We start from the raw sequence: 20,496 nt of genomic DNA, 5'->3' as shown, positions 1-20,496 counted from the left end.
CATCTGTTATCATTGCTAAAACAGTCACATGACACATACATGTCTGAGTTGTGTAAGTCAAAATACTTTTAATAAAAGTGCACCACTAATTTTCACTATTTAATTCATTGAATCACTTAGTAATGCTAAGCTTTCTGAAGTTTGAAACTTCTGAGATGATTTCTCTAATGAACCTGTATGTTGTGAAGTATCTCCTGAGTTCAGGGCTGCTGTGTTATGAATGTGTTTTTAAACTTTATCAGAGGTTAATTTGATTAAAAAATTATAAAAGTTGGGAAACTTTTATTTTGACAGTTCAAAAAAAAAAAAATAGGAGGGATCTCTTAGTTTCTGTAAAATATCAAAAATATCCATAGCCATGTGTACATTTGCACATTAATTAATTTGGTCTTATGGAAGCTATAAAGGATTAATACTACAGTAATGATTGAACAGTCTTGCAGCTGTATTTTTTCCGCAATTTAGCCGATGAAAGCTTTGCGACTTGCCTTAAAGATCAATTGCTTTAAGGATCAGTTTCAGTTTATGTAAGTGTGTATCATCTCTCAAATATGTTGCAGTTACACTATTTTCCCCCTTATCAAAAAGTCATGGTGTCTGGCACAATAGCTGGTATGTACAAAGTGGTGTCTAATGCTTCTAAATTACAACATGAACTATGAGGCAATAGGATCATGAAGAGGTCTCCTATCTTCCTTACCTGGAGGTAGACTCTTAGCAGTGCATGTCTGTGGAAGTTACCAAGGACAGACTTTTTTTTGCTGAGGCAAATGAGCAGCATACGCCCTTGCTGTGCTCTGTTTTGGTTTCCTTGCTAATGGTGTATGTCCTTCCCTTTCAGTCTGCGAAACCAATCAAGACTGTCCTCCTGGCTCCTTCCTCACACCGTTCCTCCAAGCTGTCTACCTCTTCGTGCAGTACATCATCATGGTCAACTTACTCATTGCTTTCTTTAAGTAGGTACCATGTTATATTACTGAAAAAAAAAAAACAAAAACAACAACAACCAACCAAACAAACAAACAAAAACCCTCAAAACAAGCAAACAAAAAAACCCAACCAAAGACAAATAATAGACGTTCTGCCAACACTTCTGTGTTGACTGTTTTACGGTTTGAATACGGTCTGACAGTGGACAGCTCTACTTGGCAAATAAGCAACTTTAATTCAGCTCTGAAATAATTTGTCCTTTGTTCTTAAAAAACTGTATTTGTTGCACTGACAGCCTATATAACGTTCATCACAAGGTGGCACAAGATTTAAATTAGTAGATAATAAGGAAAGGGAGTAATGACCTTGGAGGAGCATGCTCCTCCTTTAGGAAGTTTGAAAATTCCTGTTGTTCCATGCAATTCACTGTGGTCTAGAACTGAAATCTTACCATAGTGTATTGAACTATCTGTTTTTTAATATCTGCTGCCAGAGTAGGAGGCTTTTATTAATGTCTTCATAGTGATTCTAACCTTTTGAGTTTTAGCAAGGAAACCACTGAAGTGGATCAAGTTCTGTGTCAATGTTAGGAAAGAGCAGTGTAACCCAAGTAATTAATTTTTTCTTTTCTAGAATTATAGCATTTCTGGGGAAGTCAGCTGTAGGTTGAAAAAATTTCTAAACTAGAAATGTAGTGATTAATAGTCAGGAAAACTGAATGATCAAAACTCATTCTATTCCCACTTCCAATTAGAAATCCCTTTCCCGAAATTGTGGCAAGGCATTAATTTTTTTCTTGAATACACAGATGTGGAATTGTAATTTGAATTATTTCTAGATTTAAACCTTTAGCAATGATGATATATTAAACATTCTGCTTAGTGATTTGATTGTTCCAGAAGTGGGACCAAAAATGAGTATGAGCAATATATTTAATTATGCTCCCAAAAGCAAAGCTGATGTTTTTGTGAAAATATGTCAAGTGTTTAGTTTGATGGTGCAACTGAAATTGAAATGCCAGAGGCCACAATGTTGCTTCCCTGTACTTGAATCAGTCATAGTGCAGAGAATGCTCTGTGCGAGAAAAGAGCCATATTTAGTAATATCACTGCTCCAAAGAGTACCTACCCCACAGTAGAATTTCTTATGTAGCTGCCTCTAAAAGTACATATTTTGTTGTAGGAGGAGTGCACTGAAAAGGCAGCAGAAGTACTGTTAACGCTTTTCCCTTAGCATGACTCATGTACTTAATCCAGTCCAGAGAGGCAGACAATGTTGAATTCCCATATAGGCTTTGTATTACAGTTTAAATAATCTGGTTGAGATTTCAAAGACACTTGAGGGATATTTTTTTGCCCAGTTCCCATTAATGTGAATGGGAATTGGATCTCCCAGTTTGTTAGGCAGATTTGAAGATCTCATTCTCTGTGCTGTAGCTGCAGGCACATGCTGCTGCTTTGTTAAATGAAAGTTGCTAAGCTGATTTACTTCACTAGAGGAATGGGATTTTTCTTTTGTGTTACATCAGATCTTTAGACAGGCATCTTGTGCTGTATTCAGAAGATTCCTTGCAGGAATGCTTTACCTTCCTTACCCCTTTATGTCTTCTCAGTAATGTTTATTATGATTTGAAATCCATATCGAACAAGCTCTGGAAGTACAACCGGTACCGCTACATTATGACCTATCATGAGAAGCCATGGCTGCCTCCACCTTTCATTCTCCTGAGCCACATTGGACTTCTGATAAACCGCATCTTCCGCCATCAACCCTCAAATGAGTCTGACCAAGAGGAAGGTGACGTTGGACTGAGTAAGCAGAGCTAATCAAGCTAATCAAAGGGCCAGCAGAAATAGATTATGAAGAATATTTTGCCAGCCAAACATCACTTTGTAGCTCAGTTTTTCAAGAAAGATATTTTCCAGGCCAGCAGCTGTTTTCATTTGCAAACCAGAATTTAGTGTACCTGTGAGAGGACTTTGCAGGAAAAAGTGACTAGGGGAATGTGTTGCTTTTTATTTGGCGTTTGCTTTGCTCACTTATTGTGCATCAGTTAAGATGTAATGTAGATAGTAACAGTGAAGAACTTAGGCTCTGACTTGCAGTTCTAACTTTCATTGTTCTCAGTCACAGCTATTTTCATTGTAGCTGGCCTGTAACTGGCAAGAAGATGTTGTAGACCTGTCCTTCTGGAATGACATAGATATATCACAACTCAGAGGTGAAACAACATGATACTGACTTTTTCTGTAGTATAGAATGACCCCATTTTTAAGAAACAACACTGGAAGCCTACGTTTTTGCACATTTATCCTAAAAAGACTATAAATTTCTTTTTAACTGCTGAAAGTTACAAATGCTTTTGATAACCCTGTATTTATTCTTCTGATAACATTCAATGACTTCTTCCCCATATAACCTCCATATACCATTATGTTTTCACACTTTCTTTTTCTGGAGCTTAGGTAGTTGGGGTTTGTGGTTCATAAAGTAAAGCTTAAGTGAAAAGCCACTGAGTGGGATGAGACTCCTGCTCTCGATTCCTTTTGTAATGAGAATCACATATTTAAGTTAGTATTTAAGTTAGTATTTCAAAGTGAGAGGTGCTAGCAGCTCATAAAAGATGCTTCAGCAAGTGACTCGTGTCCTTGACTTCCTATGGAGTACACTGCATGTGTGCAGAATCCATTCTTGACTTCCGTGGCAGCAACTGGGGATGTGATACCTGACACTTGAGGACATATTTCTGCATCATGTAACAAAACTTGTTTGTAGATGTAAAGGAGCTATGAGGGCAAAATCCTTCTAGATTATCTGAATCGTTAGGTAAACAGGGTTAATAGAAGGAAACTTCAGCTTGCTTCGATCTTGCATTATCTTTGATCATGCACAGTGTAATATAATTATGCTGTGTTATGTTATGTTTCAGCCTGGTTGTTAGTGTGCCAACATCACTTTATAGCAGTGGATAGCAGCATGAAGAATAATGTCCAGAACAAGAACCCATGCAGTACTTCACAGTTGTTGCCTCCTATGTTAGGAAATGGAGAGTTAATATGGAATCTGAGAAAGTTCCAGAGCCTGAGAACAGGAGATTCAGTGATGGATTTGGGAGACAGTGCAGAATCCTTCAATCTCCTCAGTGCCTTCCAGTCTCTTTGTCCATTGGCTCACCACTGCATCTTAATCTTGTCTCCTTCACCTTTCCCAGCCTGGATTTCTCTGTAACCATGTTCTTCCTAATGCCTCCTCATGGCAAAGTCGTCTCCTTTTGTCCTACTGTATCTAGAAGCTCTATCAGGAACAGACATTTTCATCTAGAGGAGAAGATTATAGAGTGTCAAGATGAGGAACAAGTACTTAGCAGTGGGGCTTGGTGAATGGAGGGACAAGCAAGGGAACGAGAAGATGGAGAATGTAGTAGCTGTAACCAAACCTAAAAAAAAATAAAATAGGTAATGTTTGTGCATATACACAGCTTTGTGCTTTATGCAGCAGAGAATATTCTTGATACTTAATAACTGATCTGATCAGACCCTTCTTGGGTTATAATTCATTCAAGATTTTCTCTACTGAACATGAAACTCTGAAGATATCTGCCATGCTCACAGATTTCAAAATTTACAGATTCACAGGTTTCAAAAGTGAGCTTAACTAATCAGTGATGAAGCAGCTTTACTGCTGCTCCTAGGCTCAGCTCCTTCTTCATGGATGAATGCATCAGCCTGCCTTTGAATTATCACTGCTATTTTTATATGCATGTATAGTTTAAGTTACTGACAGAGCACAGCGAGTTTCTTGCTTGCAAGGTACATTAGGCATCAGGAAAACTCTAAGACTGCTTAGCACATTCAGAAGTCCTCGGGTAGAAGAGAGCTCATACCTTGCCAACACTTTTCTCAGAAAGTGAGTTTTTTCCCCATTTATATGCTCTTGTATTCCTTTTCTATATGCCTGTGTATTGCCTGTCAAGTTCCTTGTACTTAAATTTTTGGTGTGATTAAACAATTGCTTTTAGCAATGAGGATCCAGTGCCACCCTGTGGAAAATCAATGAAAATTCCACATAGAGAAAGCAAAATCTTTGAAGCAAGGTTACAAAGAGGTCTGAAGCAAAAGGAACTTAGCAGGTGATCCAGTGTCACTCAGAACATGGTGTGGTGCTCCCCTGGGATGCTGTTTGTTACTGCTGTATATATCTGTTACAAACACAACCATGTTGCTTGGCATAGATAATATCTTGCAAGCACAGTGGGAACTCTGGTGTTCAAAAAGAAAATTAAAAAGAAGCTTGGAAGACCTGGAATTTGGATCAGAGAAATAGCTTTCCTTCATATGCATTTCTTCATACTGACTTATAGTTCAGTATTCTTCATTCTCTCAGAAATCTTATTTGGTGTGCTAGAAGAATAGCATTATGAGCAGTCTAATCTGTGGAGTTCTAAACTTTTGAATATGTTTTTTTTCTCCCAGTGGTCTTGCTTAATATTTTATGCCTATGAAAATGTGTGAAAAGTGAAGTTTTTCAAGAATTTTAAGAATTAAGTGAAAAAAAGCCTTCATAGCTTTGAATAAATATCTGAGAAATACTTTGTCAAAGGTACATTCCTTAATGAGTGCCTGGACCAAATTGTGGTGATATATTCATAAGTCTTACATACCTCTATATAAGTTTTGTGAGTCTGGGAGAAAGTAAGTGTTTGTGAACAGTCAGTATGTAATGCTGAGTCTTTAAAAGGCAATACAATGGAATTCTTGTCAGAGAGGTTTTGTTTTCTGCCTAAGAGAAGATGAAAAACACATTTATGTGTATTTGGCAAGTTTGAACTTTTTTACATAATCCCAAATTTCATGGAATTAGGTCTTGTCAAAGGAGGGGAAGGAAACCTATTTTGCCAGTTTTCTTTTTTTCATGGACATTTACAAACAGTTGCATTTGTCAGCACACTTCTTACCAACTTCTACTTCTTTATGCAGAGCTGTACCTGAGTGATGACGAGTTGAAGAAACTCCATGACTTCGAGGAACAGTGTGTAGAAAAATATTTTCATGAGAAGAATGAAAGCTTGAGTTCCAGGGACAGTGAAAGGATCCGTGTGACGACAGAAAGGTATGTTTTGCTACATATTTGTGCTCTTTTTATACATTTGTTCTATAAAAAGACTTCTAATGCTTTTTTAGCAGATTATGGCCATTGTGAAAATGAGAGGCACATGTAGGTCCTGCTAATTTGATGAAAATGTAACTTTTCTGTTTGAACTAAATGGTGCGCCTGGCTGGGAAGCCTTGCTGGCAGAATTGTATCCCTGCATGTTTGTAGCATGTGCGGGTGCTTAATGGGATTTGGGTGGTTTCATACTGACTGGCAGCTGAACACCACACCTCTTTCACACCACTTCCCCTCCTCAAAAGAATGAGAGGAGAAAGCATGATAAAAAAGGGCTCAAGTGATAAGGACAGAGAGATTGCACACCAGTTACCATTATGGGCAAAACAGACTTGGCATAGGGTGATTAATATAATTTGTTGCTTATTACTGACAGACTAGAGCAGTGAGAAACTAAAATCAAACTAAAAACACCTTCTCCCACATCCACCATCTTCTGCCTTCCCCTTTTCCAGACAGAGAAGGGGTATGGGGGCTGTTGTGATTCCATAGCAGTTCTTCATCTACCACTGCCTCATAGTCACTCCCTTCCCCTGCTCCATGTGAAGTTGCTCTCACTGGATGCTGTCCTCCCTAAACTGATCCCGCATGGGCTTCCCACAGGCTACAGCTCTCTGAGCACTGCTCCAACATGGCTCTGTACCATGGGGCCTATTGGTTAGGAGCGCACTGCTCCAGCACAGGAGGTGGCTGCTTCCCCAACCCTCCTGCTCCACACGGGCTGCAGCTCTGCCCGGGGCTGCTGCTGAGGGGGCTGTCCATGGGCTGTACCTCCTTCAAGCCTGTTCCACTTCTCCATGTTGGCTCCTCCTTAGCTGTACATGGAGATCTGCTCCACATGGTACCCATGGGCTACAAAGGGACAGCCTGCTCCTTCATGGGCCTCTCCTAAACTGCAGGGAATATCTGCTCTGGGGTCTGGAGCACCTCCTGCCCTCCTTGGCACTAACCTTGGCAGCTGCAGGGCTGTTTCTCTCACATTTCTCACTCCCAGCCACTGTGACCCAGCAGTTTTTCCCTTTCTTCAATCTGCTCTGCCAGAGCATGCTCTGATCTGATGTGGGGCAGTGCTGGTCTCTGCTCAGAGGCCATTACTGCAGCCCCTCTGCTACCAAAACCTGGACACGTAAGCAAGGGTGCAATATGGTGTTGTGCATTTCCACTTTTGCAAGCAATGTGGCATGAAGAGTTTGTAGCAGAATATAGTATGCAATACATATTTTTATTTAAAGCCCTAACAGTATAAGAATGTTGTGAGAGTATTGCTTTCAATTAAAAATAACTTCTCTTTACAGAAATAACAATATAATCACTGTATCATTATCAGCAAATTACTGTCTTGGTTTGTAAAATACCAATATGTAACTGTCAATAGGATTTCAAAACTTGGTCTAATTTAGTTTTCTATTGAAATCAATGGGAAGAATTAAAGAAACAGGCAATATGAAAAGTCTTACTGAATGCCAATATAGATCTGATGTAAGAAATTTATTTTGCCTAGAGAAAGATAGCTCCTTAATGTTTACCTGTTCAAGATTTTTTTTTTTTTGCATACCAAGACAAAGCATCTTCAAAAAAATGAATGTACCCTGTAAAAGAAATAAAGTACTTTTATTCAAAAGCTGCAGAATCAATCACAGCAAGATTTCTTTTAGTGGATAACTATACATTTAGAAAGGGATTTTTTTAAGTGCCAGGTTAAAGTATACTTCATAACATTGCATAACATTAATACAGGAAATTCATTTAAGCCAGTAAAACATTTTGGAACTTTGGTAATCGATTTTATTCAGCTTTTGGTTGAATACTGCGTCGCCTAGTTATTCAGTGACAGAGAAAAACTCCTTTTGCTCATTGCCTGGAGCTGGTTTGTTGTTGTCTTAATAGCAGAGTACCAGGGAGAGTATCTTTAATAAACGTAAAGACAATGAACCGGTTAAAAAGATACTGTTTCAGGCCAAGAAGTTCTTGCATGGTTCACTGGAAATTTGAAGACCATTAAAAAGGCTTTGCTTCTTTTGCAGGTGATTTTTTCTTTAAGATAACTAATGTCATCAAATGTACAAAATATGTTCCAAAAGGCTGCACAAGTTTTTAGAAGATCATTTTCCTAGCAGTTTACAGTATTTGAGAAATGGAACGGTATCTGTAGTCTATCTGTAGCATGAAGCTTCATCCTTCTCATGTTTGCACAGGAAGTACAGAAGTGGAAGATAACTGAATGACAAGAAATACTGTACTGATTTTATATTTATTTTTACAACATTTACACTTACAATGCAGCATTTCTAAAGCTTTGTCCTCTTGTCCATGGCTTAGTGGTTCTATATAATGAAATGGGGATTAGTACAAATGTGGTAGTTTTTAATAGATACTCCCTGAGCAAAAAGCCTACTTCCTTAACAGTCACTGACTTTTGGCTCAGTAAACTGAATGACATGTTTCAAGCCTCCGTGGGTTACCAAATACACATTTTCACAGGAATGGAAGTCACTGTAAAAAATACGAAAGACTGTTTTAAATACTGACTTCTTAAAATGTATTAATGTGTTAATTGTCTGGTAAGCTGAAGTTGAGATATTTTAAGTATCATTTCTTTTTCCATCTAGAGTGGAGGAGATGTTTCTGCAGTTGAAAGAAGTGTATGAGAAGGTATTTTATATCAAGGAATCTTTACTCTCCTTGGACAGCCAGCTGGGACATTTGCAAGACATGTCTGCTTTGACAGTGGACATCCTGAAAGTGCTTTCAGCTGTAGACACATTGCAGGTGGAAGAAGCCCTGCTAGCTGACAAAAAACATAGATCCTGTAGAAAACTGCCCCACAGTTGGAGTAATGTGCTCTATTCCAAGACCCTGAGCAGTCTGGAATGTTTGTATGACAAGAAGTATCACTATTACAGCATGCCACCCTCACTCCTACGGAGCTTGGTGAGGCCATCAGAATGTAAAGACCACATACTGAGGACTGAGAGTGACAAGTTGGTAGAAGACAGTTCTCAGAAGATAGAAATAGAAAGTGATGACACACTTACTTCAGGTGTGTCCTCTGAGGCTAAGTCATCCCCCAGACATGGACAATTTTTGCTAGTTCCTCCTGATCACCAGCGAGCACCTTTCTCTAACACCATCACCTTAAACTTGTCCTTTTCGAGCACTCCTACCAAGTGCAGGGAAGATATATTCACTGATGGATTGCAAAGCAGCATTGCTGTGCAGCAAAACTTGCAGAGCATCAGCCTTGTTGAAAAAAAGCCAGAAGATTATCAGTGGAGCCAGAGAGACTTTATTATTCACCTGCCATCAAAAAAAACTAATGCCACAGATGCTGATCATTCGCTCAGTTTCCAGACATCTCTTGAAGTCAGAGAAAATGCAGCACCCTACTGTGATGACAGGGAAGAAACTGAAGGTGGTTATGTGAACTGGGGATTCTCTGAAGGTGATGAAAAAGGGGTTTTCAGCTCAAGGAAGAAACAGAAGAAGGACCTGTGCATACATTCCACCTTTAACTGTGACTGTAGTTGTACAGGTAGACCTCCCACACACATACAGATAAAAGAATCCAAGTCCTCCTATAACTCTGACAGCTCACAGCACAGCATCATTGTCTCTGAGAATAAACTGAAACGCAGTACCTCCTGGATCAGCCCACTCTGGAGGCAATGGAGTTTCTGCAGGAGCAACAGCTTACCATCCCCTAAAAAAGAGAGAAGAGGGAAAACCTTCAAGGCCATAGGTGGTAATAGTAAAACGCTGTACCTCTACAGTATCTTTTGTTGAGAAACTCAAGATGTTATTAGAAAGTGTCTCTTTGGCACCTCAGCTGTAGCTAAGGGTAATAAGCAGACAGTTACTCATTCACTTTCTTTGTGCGGGGAATCACTGCTGTGTGGGAGTTCTAAAGTGTGCGTGGTATCTGAGCTGGGAGGCATCATGGTGTCAGCCACAAAGCAGTCTCACCCTGATGCTCTACATCTCACAGTTTTAGCTACACAGTTGTGTCAGAGGAACTGTACTGGCTCTGGGGTAGTTTCCTGGCTTGGTGAAGCGATCTAAGAATTACAGAAAACAAAAGAAATTACAGAATCCCTAAGAGATGTGTTGACATTATCGTTAGTCAGAAGGTTTTGTTGAGAATGAATAAGTATACACTTTTATAGCAGGCTTAAAATCTTCCCTGTCCACAGCCAAGTTTTCTTACCAACAGCTTAAATATAGCAGATTCCACTTCTAACTATAAACGCTGAGATTATAGATAACATTTGCTGTTTTCTGTTTTACGATGGTGACCATCTTTGCACCGAACTGCGTAAGTATTATCTTCGGATGTCACAAGTCTTTCTCAGCTTGCTTTGGAGATCTGCCAACTCTCAGTCTTATCAGATCGTCTCTTTGTAAACAAAAGCTCTGTCGCTTAATGATGTTTTTTTAATTCTTTCCCACAGAGTCTTCACCATCTTGTGAGCTACATCACAGTGAGGAAACAAAAGCAAAACAACAAAACAGAGACAGAAAGTCTGGGAGAGAAAAGAAGGATCAAAAACCCCTTCAGGTGCCGGTATGTGTAGATGGAAGAGAAGCACATATCCCATAGGTGTCTTTTTCATTCAGTAAGAGCAGTTCTGCAATGTAGGACCTAAATATAGATTAACTGAAAATGTTTTTGGTGTAACGTATGGTGGAAATGCTGCACAGAAATTGGGAAATCCTTTTTTTTTTTGCCTGGTGTTGGTTTAATCTCCCTTTTGTTAGAATGTGTGGGATTTCAGTTTTAAAAGTGATTAAACTTGTAGATTTTGCCAGTTAGTGGATGAAGAGTTTTTCACACAGAGAGGAATTATCCTTTGCACTCTAGCTCACAGAATCACTTGGGGAAGATTCCCATGATCTAGAATAGACTGCAGTGGTGTCTGTATGCTACTGGCCTCCTGTTGTTCTCACTTGCATATAAGGGTCCTACATTGTTTCCTCTGAGTCCATCAACCGTATAGCACATTGTAGATTGCAAATTGACTGTGTCATAATTATGGGACAACCTTCATAACTGTTTGTGTATATATATATATGTATATAAATATTTCTAAGGAGATTCCCAGCATCTTTGTCATCTGAAAAGAGTTATTCCTATTTAATGAAATGAAAGATGAAGACTGATTTGTTCACATAAGACGCTCAAATGAGCAACAGACCTGAGACTTGAACTTTGAGACCGAATTGTCTCTTAAGGTGTTCTGAGAGACTTTGAAGTTTGTTTTAAAAACCTACAGTACCAGATCTTGCAGTACTACTTGACAAAAGCAATGTAACTTCTGCAGCTTCTAATAAATATGGGAAAACTTTTGTCAGTTGGGAGCCAGTTCACTCACTGGCATTTCAGTCGTGCTCTGAAAGGCTGTGTCATAGCACAGCTATCAGAAGAAATGCAGAGGTGATAGTCATTCTATAAATCAAATTTTGTTTTGTCTGTGTCTTACCAGGTGATCAGAGTGGATGGTTGTCCCCAGAACACCCAAGTGAGCTCAGAGCCTACAGAGATTGGTCTCTGGGATGGGGAAGAAAAACACAAGAAGAACTGGCTCACTGTGTCTAATTTCAGTCAGCTAAGTATGTGTTATCTGTAGACAGTAAAATTCAGGACAGCATTGAAAAAGAAGCAGTAAATAAAAATTCACAAACTCCGAGTGTCAGCCTCTGCGTTCATCTCCTGGCATAATTTTTACGGAATTAGATAAAGATTCCCAGCATGCATGACTTGTTATTTATTATGTTATGTCAGAGAAAATAGGGATGAAAGGTCAGCTGTGTCTTTCTTGGAATGTTACCTTTCCTGTGTGGGAAATAGTAGAGTACTAATGTAATTCCCAGTAATATGTGGAAAGCAGAGAGAATGATATCCTTGTCTCCTTTCCTGTAGTGTCTTCTGAAATGGCATTCTGGCTTATTGTGAAAATAAACTGGTGAATTTTTCAGGGCATATACACTCATAGGCAGTGCTGTGATACTGTATCTGTTGGCAGATTCTCTGGATGCATTATTCATTACTCATTGCTCTGAAATGCATCCTCTAAAATGAATAAATGAATTCTTCATCATTTCTGCTGAAATGAAAAGGGAATGGCATTCTTCTTCTTTTAACAGTTCTCCAGCTCTTTCATGCTAAGAAATCCTTGCATAGGCTATTTTATCTTTAAGCTTTGCAGTATGCAGCTCTTTAGTTCTATCCTGCAGGCTGCTAGGAGAGACTCAAGGGAACGCTGTGACTCAGCACAGCATGGCCTGAGAAGGGCTGCACTCCTCTGAAGTCTGCTAACAGAGAATGGAAGCATTTTTAACCCTATGAAATTCTACTATTGCTTTTATAGCCTTTAACACACGTGCTAGGGCAATATGGTATGTAGGTGTTTATTTTATAGCACTGCATAGGTTTGTAGCTTTAGAGCTATTCATACACACTCTGGAAATAGCTGATACTTGCTCTTTTGGCTAGGTTTGGAATATCTCAGTTACATGCACCAGAAAATGAAAAATCAAGACATCCATAGGCATACCATACCATTCTGTGATTACCTGAGACATTCTCGAGAGGTAAGACCTAAGATTATACATCCTAGTCCATAGTTGTTTTCTGTTAAGAGCCTAGGGTAGCGCTACTGACCTCCATGGGCTTGCCACTGTAGGTTCTTTGTCATGAAATGCCTCTTTAGACATGAGAAACTTTCTTGTATGTTGGCACAGTGCATATGTGCAAGTAAATAAATAATTTAAGAGCTGTTAACAGTCTGTTAATGTTATTGAGGTAGGATATTAAATTATTGAATCACAGAGTGGTTTGAGTATGAAGAAAGTGGTCAGAAACGAAGTGTGTATTGGTGTCTCACAAGGCAGTGAACGAGCACAGAACTTGGTCTTGAACCTGTGAGCGCAATTGGTCAGTACAGAGAAATAGTTTTTGGAAAGTTAGCTACATAGCTCTTTATCATACAGAGAAAGTTGTTTCTTGCAAACTGTGAGTTAAATATTTATAATAATTGCAATGGTTGGATTATATATAACCTGTGGTTTATAAACACTGTATCTCATATTTTATCAGAATTAATTTGTAACTCTGTAACATAATAAACCTCTGCCTATGTAAATCAACAAACATCCACTGACTTTAGTCAAGCTAGACCAATTTGCATGTCCTGAGGATTGTAGAAATTTATATCTGTTTTTAAATGGCGTGGCTAATGGAAGAAAATTTATCTTTTACTATGTTGTGCAGGGGTATCTCAAAGATCTGAAAGGAATTTAACAAGGAATAAATCAAGGAAAAGAACTGTGAAGTAGTCCTTTCCTCTTCCTTTTCAACAGCATCCATTCGTGCCTGTTTTACTTACAACACTCAGTTATTAAAACAGTGATATCTAACAGTTTAGCTTATTTTTCCCTGTAAGTAGTGTGAGTTGCTCTTAAAAATGGGAATGAGAATAGTTTCAGATCTGATATTCTTAGTGGTATAAAATTTGAATCCCAAATGCTTGGGAAGAGAGCTTGAATCACAGTAATAACAATTTCAAAACAAAACAAAACAAAAAAAGCAGCAGTTCTTTGTGTGTGAGTTACAGATAAAAGTAGAAATAAATTTGCTGATTATGTATTCTGTAAAACCTGAATTTGGAGACCAAATCAATAAATCTTTAGAATGTGAAACAGAGGATCAGACAAGCAAAATAAAGGTACAGTCAGGGAAAGTGTGAAGGGACCTAGTTAGCTAATGCTTCAAAATTTATATTAAGCTTTCTTGGGTAAAACTCAAGGGTGGGATTTTTAAAGCCCTCAGAAAAATTTCCATTGATTACAGTGGGATCAGAGTTAGGCTGAAACTAGTCACTTCAAGGGCACTAATTTCAAATTATTTGTTCACCTAAGGCATAGTCTCCAATGCTACTTCATCTCTTTGCCTCCTCTTAAGTACATTCTAGGTTATAAGATTATATATGTATGTCATGGAGATGTCATGATATTGCTGCATCTATCTCTACATTTTGGGTTAAGATATATTTTAAACTAATTAATTTCCCTTAAAATGACTCCTCTCAGCTTTACTCAGTGAACAGTAGTGGTTCAGAAATCCTTCCTGTTGGGAAGAAGGGAGCAAAGCAGGGGTGTGTGTGTGAATTTTTCTGTTTTGTTAAAGATTTTTTCATGTGCAAACTATCTACAAGGTGAAAACATGAGTGAACTCTGAAATTAAAAAAAAAAAAAGGAGAGTTAAGAATCAGAAAATATTCCAAGCAAAATTTTAATTCATCTTCATCTTTAGACTTCTTCAAACTTTTGATTTGGGCTCTGCTGCTTTTGACGATTTTATAATCTACCTAACTTCCCTTTTCAAAAGAATAGTCCCATCTCTGACCAGCACTTTAGAAGGGCCTTGAAAATGGCAGGCTGCCCCTATTTTCCTTAATTGAGCTAGAGGACTAACTGATGATTTGCATACTTCTTTAACTATAAGACTTGCAAAATGATTGATCAAAGTCACTGGAGAACTGCTCAGTGTGTTGCCTTCACCACTGCACTGAGATAATAGCTCTGAACCTGAGTATTTTGTTCAAATATGTATAGACAACAATGGAGAACTGCAATCTGAGCAAACTAATGTTCCATTTTGCTGTAGGTGTGACAATGCTGTGATTCTCATGTCAGTGGGATTATCCATTTTAACAACAAGCTTATCAAGAAATGTTTTCAAGAGTTTACATTTTTGAATTGCCCAGTGAATATGTGACAGTGATGTACAGATTTTACCAGTAAAAATATATTTCTTCTTTATAGGATTTGAGTAATAGCATGTCTGGAAGCATCCACAGAAATAATCTGAGCAGGAACTCCTCGTATGTATTAATAGTATTTAAGGTATTTATTACAAGTTTAGAAAGAGAGTTCTGTACTTTTGGCAGGTTTCCATTTCAGTTCTGTAATATACTTAAGATGAGAAATTGATGTGAAATGAAGAGTTAAGGCAATTCAATCTGTCTTAGTTTCTTTAAGTGAAGTCTTGTTAATGACGGTAAAGGAAATCCATTCAAAGAAAGTGTGTAGGTTTAGATGGAATGGACACACCTTTGTATTCTAGCAATAATATATTTTCTAATTCAATCTCTAAGATTACTGTAGTGTCTTTAACTAGCCAATCTAGTAAACATGAAAAATTGCATGTGATACTGCTGTGAAAATTGCGTGTTTTCTTTATTAATAATGTAAATTCTAGCAGCTCCTTAAACCTCTCTCATTTCTTGATTAATCTCTTTTTTACTGAGTCTGCATATTTACTAAATATTTAGCTTGATTTTATAATGAGTTTTCAATAGTTAATAAGCTTCAGTTATATTTATTAAAATTATACTGTTTTCATAAGTATTTTGAATGTTTTTAGGAATTATTTTTATTTTGATAGATCCTATGTCTTTGTATTTTTTTGTTTATATGTTTTTTCTTTTAACCCAGTCATTCATGGGCAGTAGCCAAATGTACTTACCAGCAGGATTTACAGGCTTTTGAGTAGCCTGATTCTGTCACTTTGTCTGTTGTCTTCATTGGCATGTTACACAAATTATATATCCACTGTGTTCTGTAACAAAGAGTGCTTTAATGTTAATGTTGATGCTGCAGTCTCTTGCAGCCTTGCTAATTCGAAGGACCATCAGTTTATAATGTCTGTTTTTATGCAAGCAAGGGCAATGGCATATGTTGCTCTGAGTACATCTCAGCATTGATTCACATGGTTCGAAAAATTGTGTGTGTGATTGAAGGTGATCAGATGCTGATGCTGATGCTGCATTGTAAATTACATGAACAGCAGTGTAGAATCTTAAGAGCAGCTCAATATAAAGCAGAGAAAGAGACGTGGAAAAAATTTGGCTATTCTCTAGTAGCTGAAGATTATTTGCTAGTTCAAATGAACAAAAATCCAGGGGTTATTTTATGTCTGATGATCCAAACTTTTTCAGTTTTGTTTTCATATAGATCATCTCTCTTTATATGTAGCAGTATTAGCTCAAAGACAGGAATTTTAAAGTAAAATATCAAATGTTTGCTTTTAAATAGGTTGAGAGCTTCAGAAGGAACTGACAGTAAGTTTTTGGTTACTTGCCATTCATTTCAATTCCTCTCTACAAATCCCACTTTGACAGCTGTGAAATAAATAATCCAAAAGAAAATCAATTTACTCTATTTGGTTAGTTACAATAAATGTTTAACAATTGTTTCATATTTTATTTGCTAATTTTATTTTAAAGTGCAAGTTTTTGTCTAAGGTAGTGGTGAAATCTTGAAAGAAAAAACTTACTTTTATTTAAGTCTGCCCCATAGTGCTATCCTTTCCAGAAGTAATCTCTTTAGAAGTTTAATCCTTGGCAGTCTGAGAGAAGTCCTTAGTTAAAACTGGGTCTGCATCTGAGAATAGATCATGATATATAATTTCTAATGTATGCTTGATTTTTCAAATGCTTGTTTGGTGTAATTCCTCTGTTTGTCTGGCTTCACTGAACTTAGGAAGGTGGTGAAACATTGAACTTAGTATGGAATGGCCAATGACTAAATTCGGGATAATAATGAAGGTTGACTTTGTTCCACAGCAGTCGAGTGGTAGTTAACCTCACTTGTATTTGCTGCCTTTTAGTCTGTCTTCTAGTTTTCATGACATGCCACTTAGCCATAACAGGTTGTGCATCTGGACTTGTATTTCCTTGAAGGTAGCTGTAAAGAAGAAATTAGATGCTCTTTGACTTATTTACTTTTCATATATGATCTCGCTGGATCAGTCTGCTCACCAAATGAGGCTGTGGTGAAACACACTGCTGTGAGTGTGAGATGTTCTAGGATTTTTCTCCAGAACACACCATTTCTCTGATTCCCAGTCTAAAAAGGAATTAATTGGTCTGCACTCTCCTTTTCATGCTTGTTGTCTGACAGTGTATGAAGTACAACAGAGCTAGCTGGGTCTATCAGAAATGAGATCAAAAGGGGCCAAGGGAACTCACTGGAAATGTTGACCCTCACCTTGTAATTTGTTTATGTTCTTCATTTAAAATCTCTTCTGTTAGGGATGAGAAGCTAACTAAATAAAGTATACAAACAAGCAGAGGGTAATGTTAACACAGTTTGATGAAGATTCAGTTCTGATTAACTCATTTTTCAGGATTGAAAATATTACAGCATAAATGTTGTGTTTTTTTGTAATTGTTGTTTGTTTTTTTTTTTAAACCTAGTATTTTAAAGGATTATTTTCCAATAGAATGAAGTAATTTCATCTAATTAATGGAAATGTGCTTATTAATCTTGGTTTTATTAAAAGGATGCTTTCTAAAACAAAAGTTTTTGGGCCAAATCTTATGTGGCTCTGCCTATTATGTATGTAACCACAGAAATTGTTGTATGTTTATACCTTCAGAGCATTTGAGATCATGGATTAATGAGCCAGTATTGTTATAACTTTGTTGTAATAGTATAGTTAATGGAATGCTTAATGACTGAAGATGGAGTTGGAAAAACTGTGCCTTTGGGAGACTGTGAAGCATGATGGACAGCAAAATGCTTTTAATATCCCAGAGGTGTAATTGGCTCAGAAAAGCTACATGTCCTTGAGGTTAATATCACTAGTTTCCCACCATTTCCCTGAATAAATAAGTTGTCTGGCTACACTACATTGATGACTGAAATCTGTCAATATACTGTACGTTTTAACACAGTTTAAGCCAATTAGTAATTCTCCTCTTTAGAATGCTAAGACAGTAATTCTCATTAATCTGTTTCATGGCAAACTCTGGGATGGAAGAAATTCAGAAACCATGCATTAATCTCTGCTATAATAACTAACATAATGATCCTTTAAACATTATTTCAGATATGTTTGGCTGCTTGAAAACGTCTCAAGATCTGCACTGTCATTACTCAGGTAAGCAGGAGGCACCAGAATGATAGCTGAGTAATTTATCAAATTAAAAAGAACATTAGTTCATCCCTTGTCATTCTCTGTGATTTTCATTCGGAAGGTTTGCACGATTGACCACTGCTAGGAAGGTTCTGCATTAATTCATGCCTAATACAGCAGAGAGGAAGTTATGAATTATTTTCCTGCTGCTAATTGCTCTATTCCAGTTATTTGAGGCAAATCCAGTGCAGAATGTAGATAATTGCTTTCAAAATAACAGTGGAAACAATGAATAGACCTCTGACTCCGGGGGAGGCCAGAAGAGACATTCATTTGTTTATAGCTATCATATTCCGTCACACCTCCCACATCCTCCTTTGTACTTGCTGGAATTGGTTTCTTCAGTTAATTGGTCCTGTACTACCGAATCCTTGTTTATATACCTGTGAACTCATGGATATCTGGCAGGAAATAAATCATTTGGATGCTAATTGCCCACAGTCCTGTCTTTTCCTGAGCTGAATATGCTAAGATTTTTCCACAAGACTTGTATTTCATTTTTTCCCAGGAGGAGAACTGTGCAGAGCTTGCCAGTAGATGTCTCTGTTGCCTGAATGGCTTTAGCTTCTTTCAAGGGGGGCATAGGGTAAACCGAAAGCATTAGCAGCCTTCTGAAGTTCGAAAAATGATGTGGTTTTCATTGGGAATAACAACTCCTGGTTTGTAATCAGTGTACAGGAGTAATTTCTCTGACATTGTGGCATTGTTACAATGATTAATTTGGCTCTCATCATACATGCCATTTGAAATTGGATGGGACTTTGTAGCACAGATGACAATCTCATTTATATTACAAGATGACCAAGATCTGGAGATGTTTCCAGGATAGGCATATAGATATTCTTTTATCAGGAAGATTGGGCTAGAAATTATTCAAGAAAACCCAAATGGAGATGTGGTGGATGCCCTATCCCTGGAGACTTTCAGGGTGAGTCTGAATCATACCGTAGGTGACCTGATCTAGCTGTGCATGTCTCTGTTCATGGGAGAGGAGTTGGTCTAGATGGCCTTTAAAGGACCCTTCCAACTCTGAGGATTCTATAATTCTGTGATTCTAAAATCTTGTACCTTATACTGCTTGTGGTTTATTTTGCTATCAGGTTTTATAGTCAAATACAGTTTTGCCTCTCTGCACAGTCTAAAGAGCTTGAGTTTTGCTCCAGGTTTAGCAGCTGGTGCAAAATGTCTTCAGAATGCTTCTCATGGCTCTGGATTGAACACTGACAGGGTCTGACAGACAGCATAGTTGTGACATCTATCTTATTTACTTCCTATTTCCTGGTGTGTAGTAGTTTAGTGACCACAGTATGTTTCTAGTAGTGCATTAAGGCAGAACTGTGACTTTCAATCTGCTGTTCAAAAACTATGTTATCCAGTGCCTGTTGGTCTTGCAATATGTAGGCGAGCCTTTTAGTAAAGTCTGAAAGACAGCTCTTCTGATATGAGGACATGCACTGGTATGTCATGGATCTCCTCTGCTCTCTCCTGGGCTAATTAATCTCTAATTAATTAAGAGAAGGACAAAAACAAGGACACAGAGTGTCTAAGCTCCAGAAATCATCCCTAAGGAGTTCATGGGTGCTGTTCAGAGAAACACAGCTAAGGTAGTAAGTATTTGGTTTGCCTTCTTCTAGTTTCCTAAGAGATATTTTTTTCTAGTCTCTTAAGATACTCTTTCTTAGTCTTCTTCTTAAGCTTCTTTGAGACTTATTCTGCAACTCTCTTCCATTTCCCAATAACTGAGTCACTGTGAGAACAAGTCCATAAATATTTAGTGGACATTCTGAGTTTTGAAGGTGTCTGGCTGAGAAAAAAGCCCCCAGTTAAGGAGGTATAATAAAGTTAATTATTTTGTTTGGCATGGAGTCCAGATGATGATGCTATGCTCTGTAGGGCAAGCTTGGATTTCCCTGTATTGCCTTGCTAAAACCCCAGGCACTTCTGAGCCTGACAGAAACAGTATGTGAGGGCAGCGAGGCCAACACATCTTATTGGCATAGTGCACTGCACTGGAACTGGCAGGAGGAGAAAGTAGCAGCTGCTATTGGAAGAAGGATGAAAAACAGAAGCAGTCCTACTAGCCAAGGTGCAAGGAACTTTTCCCACAGACTGTTTTTCTTGTAAGAAGGGAAGCAATGAACAGTGAAAAGAATGGAAGCTGGTGTTTGTGATATATGATAGCACTCAAAGGAGAGTTGGTGACTGGATAGAGCCTCACAAATGGCAATCAGAAGATCTGACTCAGGACCACACTGCAGCCTACTTGGTTTCGTTCACTACGGAGTTGTCAGATTTTTTTGAAAGTCAGTTGGCTTGTTATTTATTCAGTACGGCAGTGAAATTTATCTTCTTTGCAGCTGTTGAAAGAAACAACTTAATGAGACTTGCTCAGACCATACCATTTACACCAGTCCAGCTCTTTG

The 20,496-nt window shown here is 38.0% G+C and overlaps 1 protein-coding gene across 2 annotated transcripts in view; it reads left to right on the top strand.

Annotated features, from left to right (window-relative positions):
- TRPM6 (transient receptor potential cation channel subfamily M member 6) overlaps window positions 1-20,496 on the top strand; it is a 69,187-nt gene extending 48,691 nt beyond the window's left edge. The window contains exons 23-33 of one of the 2 annotated variants that reach the window (XM_046905501.1): window positions 842-956; window positions 2,543-2,742; window positions 5,907-6,039; window positions 8,706-9,838; window positions 10,545-10,657; window positions 11,577-11,703; window positions 12,587-12,684; window positions 14,917-14,975; window positions 16,189-16,214; window positions 17,987-18,037; window positions 18,926-20,496. In XM_046905501.1, the coding sequence (XP_046761457.1) occupies window positions 842-956; window positions 2,543-2,742; window positions 5,907-6,039; window positions 8,706-9,838; window positions 10,545-10,657; window positions 11,577-11,703; window positions 12,587-12,684; window positions 14,917-14,975; window positions 16,189-16,214; window positions 17,987-18,037; window positions 18,926-18,939 (2,069 nt within the window). In that variant the 3' untranslated portion in view covers window positions 18,940-20,496. Of the gene's footprint in view, window positions 1-841; window positions 957-2,542; window positions 2,743-5,906; window positions 6,040-8,705; window positions 9,839-10,544; window positions 10,658-11,576; window positions 11,704-12,586; window positions 12,685-14,916; window positions 14,976-16,188; window positions 17,729-17,986; window positions 18,038-18,925 lie in introns of those variants that run through there. The other variant, XM_046905500.1, reaches the window with a different exon arrangement.

Source organism: Gallus gallus, chromosome Z, assembly GCF_016699485.2.
Source record: "Gallus gallus isolate bGalGal1 chromosome Z, bGalGal1.mat.broiler.GRCg7b, whole genome shotgun sequence".
NCBI classification, from domain to species: domain Eukaryota; kingdom Metazoa; phylum Chordata; class Aves; order Galliformes; family Phasianidae; genus Gallus; species Gallus gallus.
This window is presented reverse-complemented; position numbering and strand designations above follow the sequence as displayed.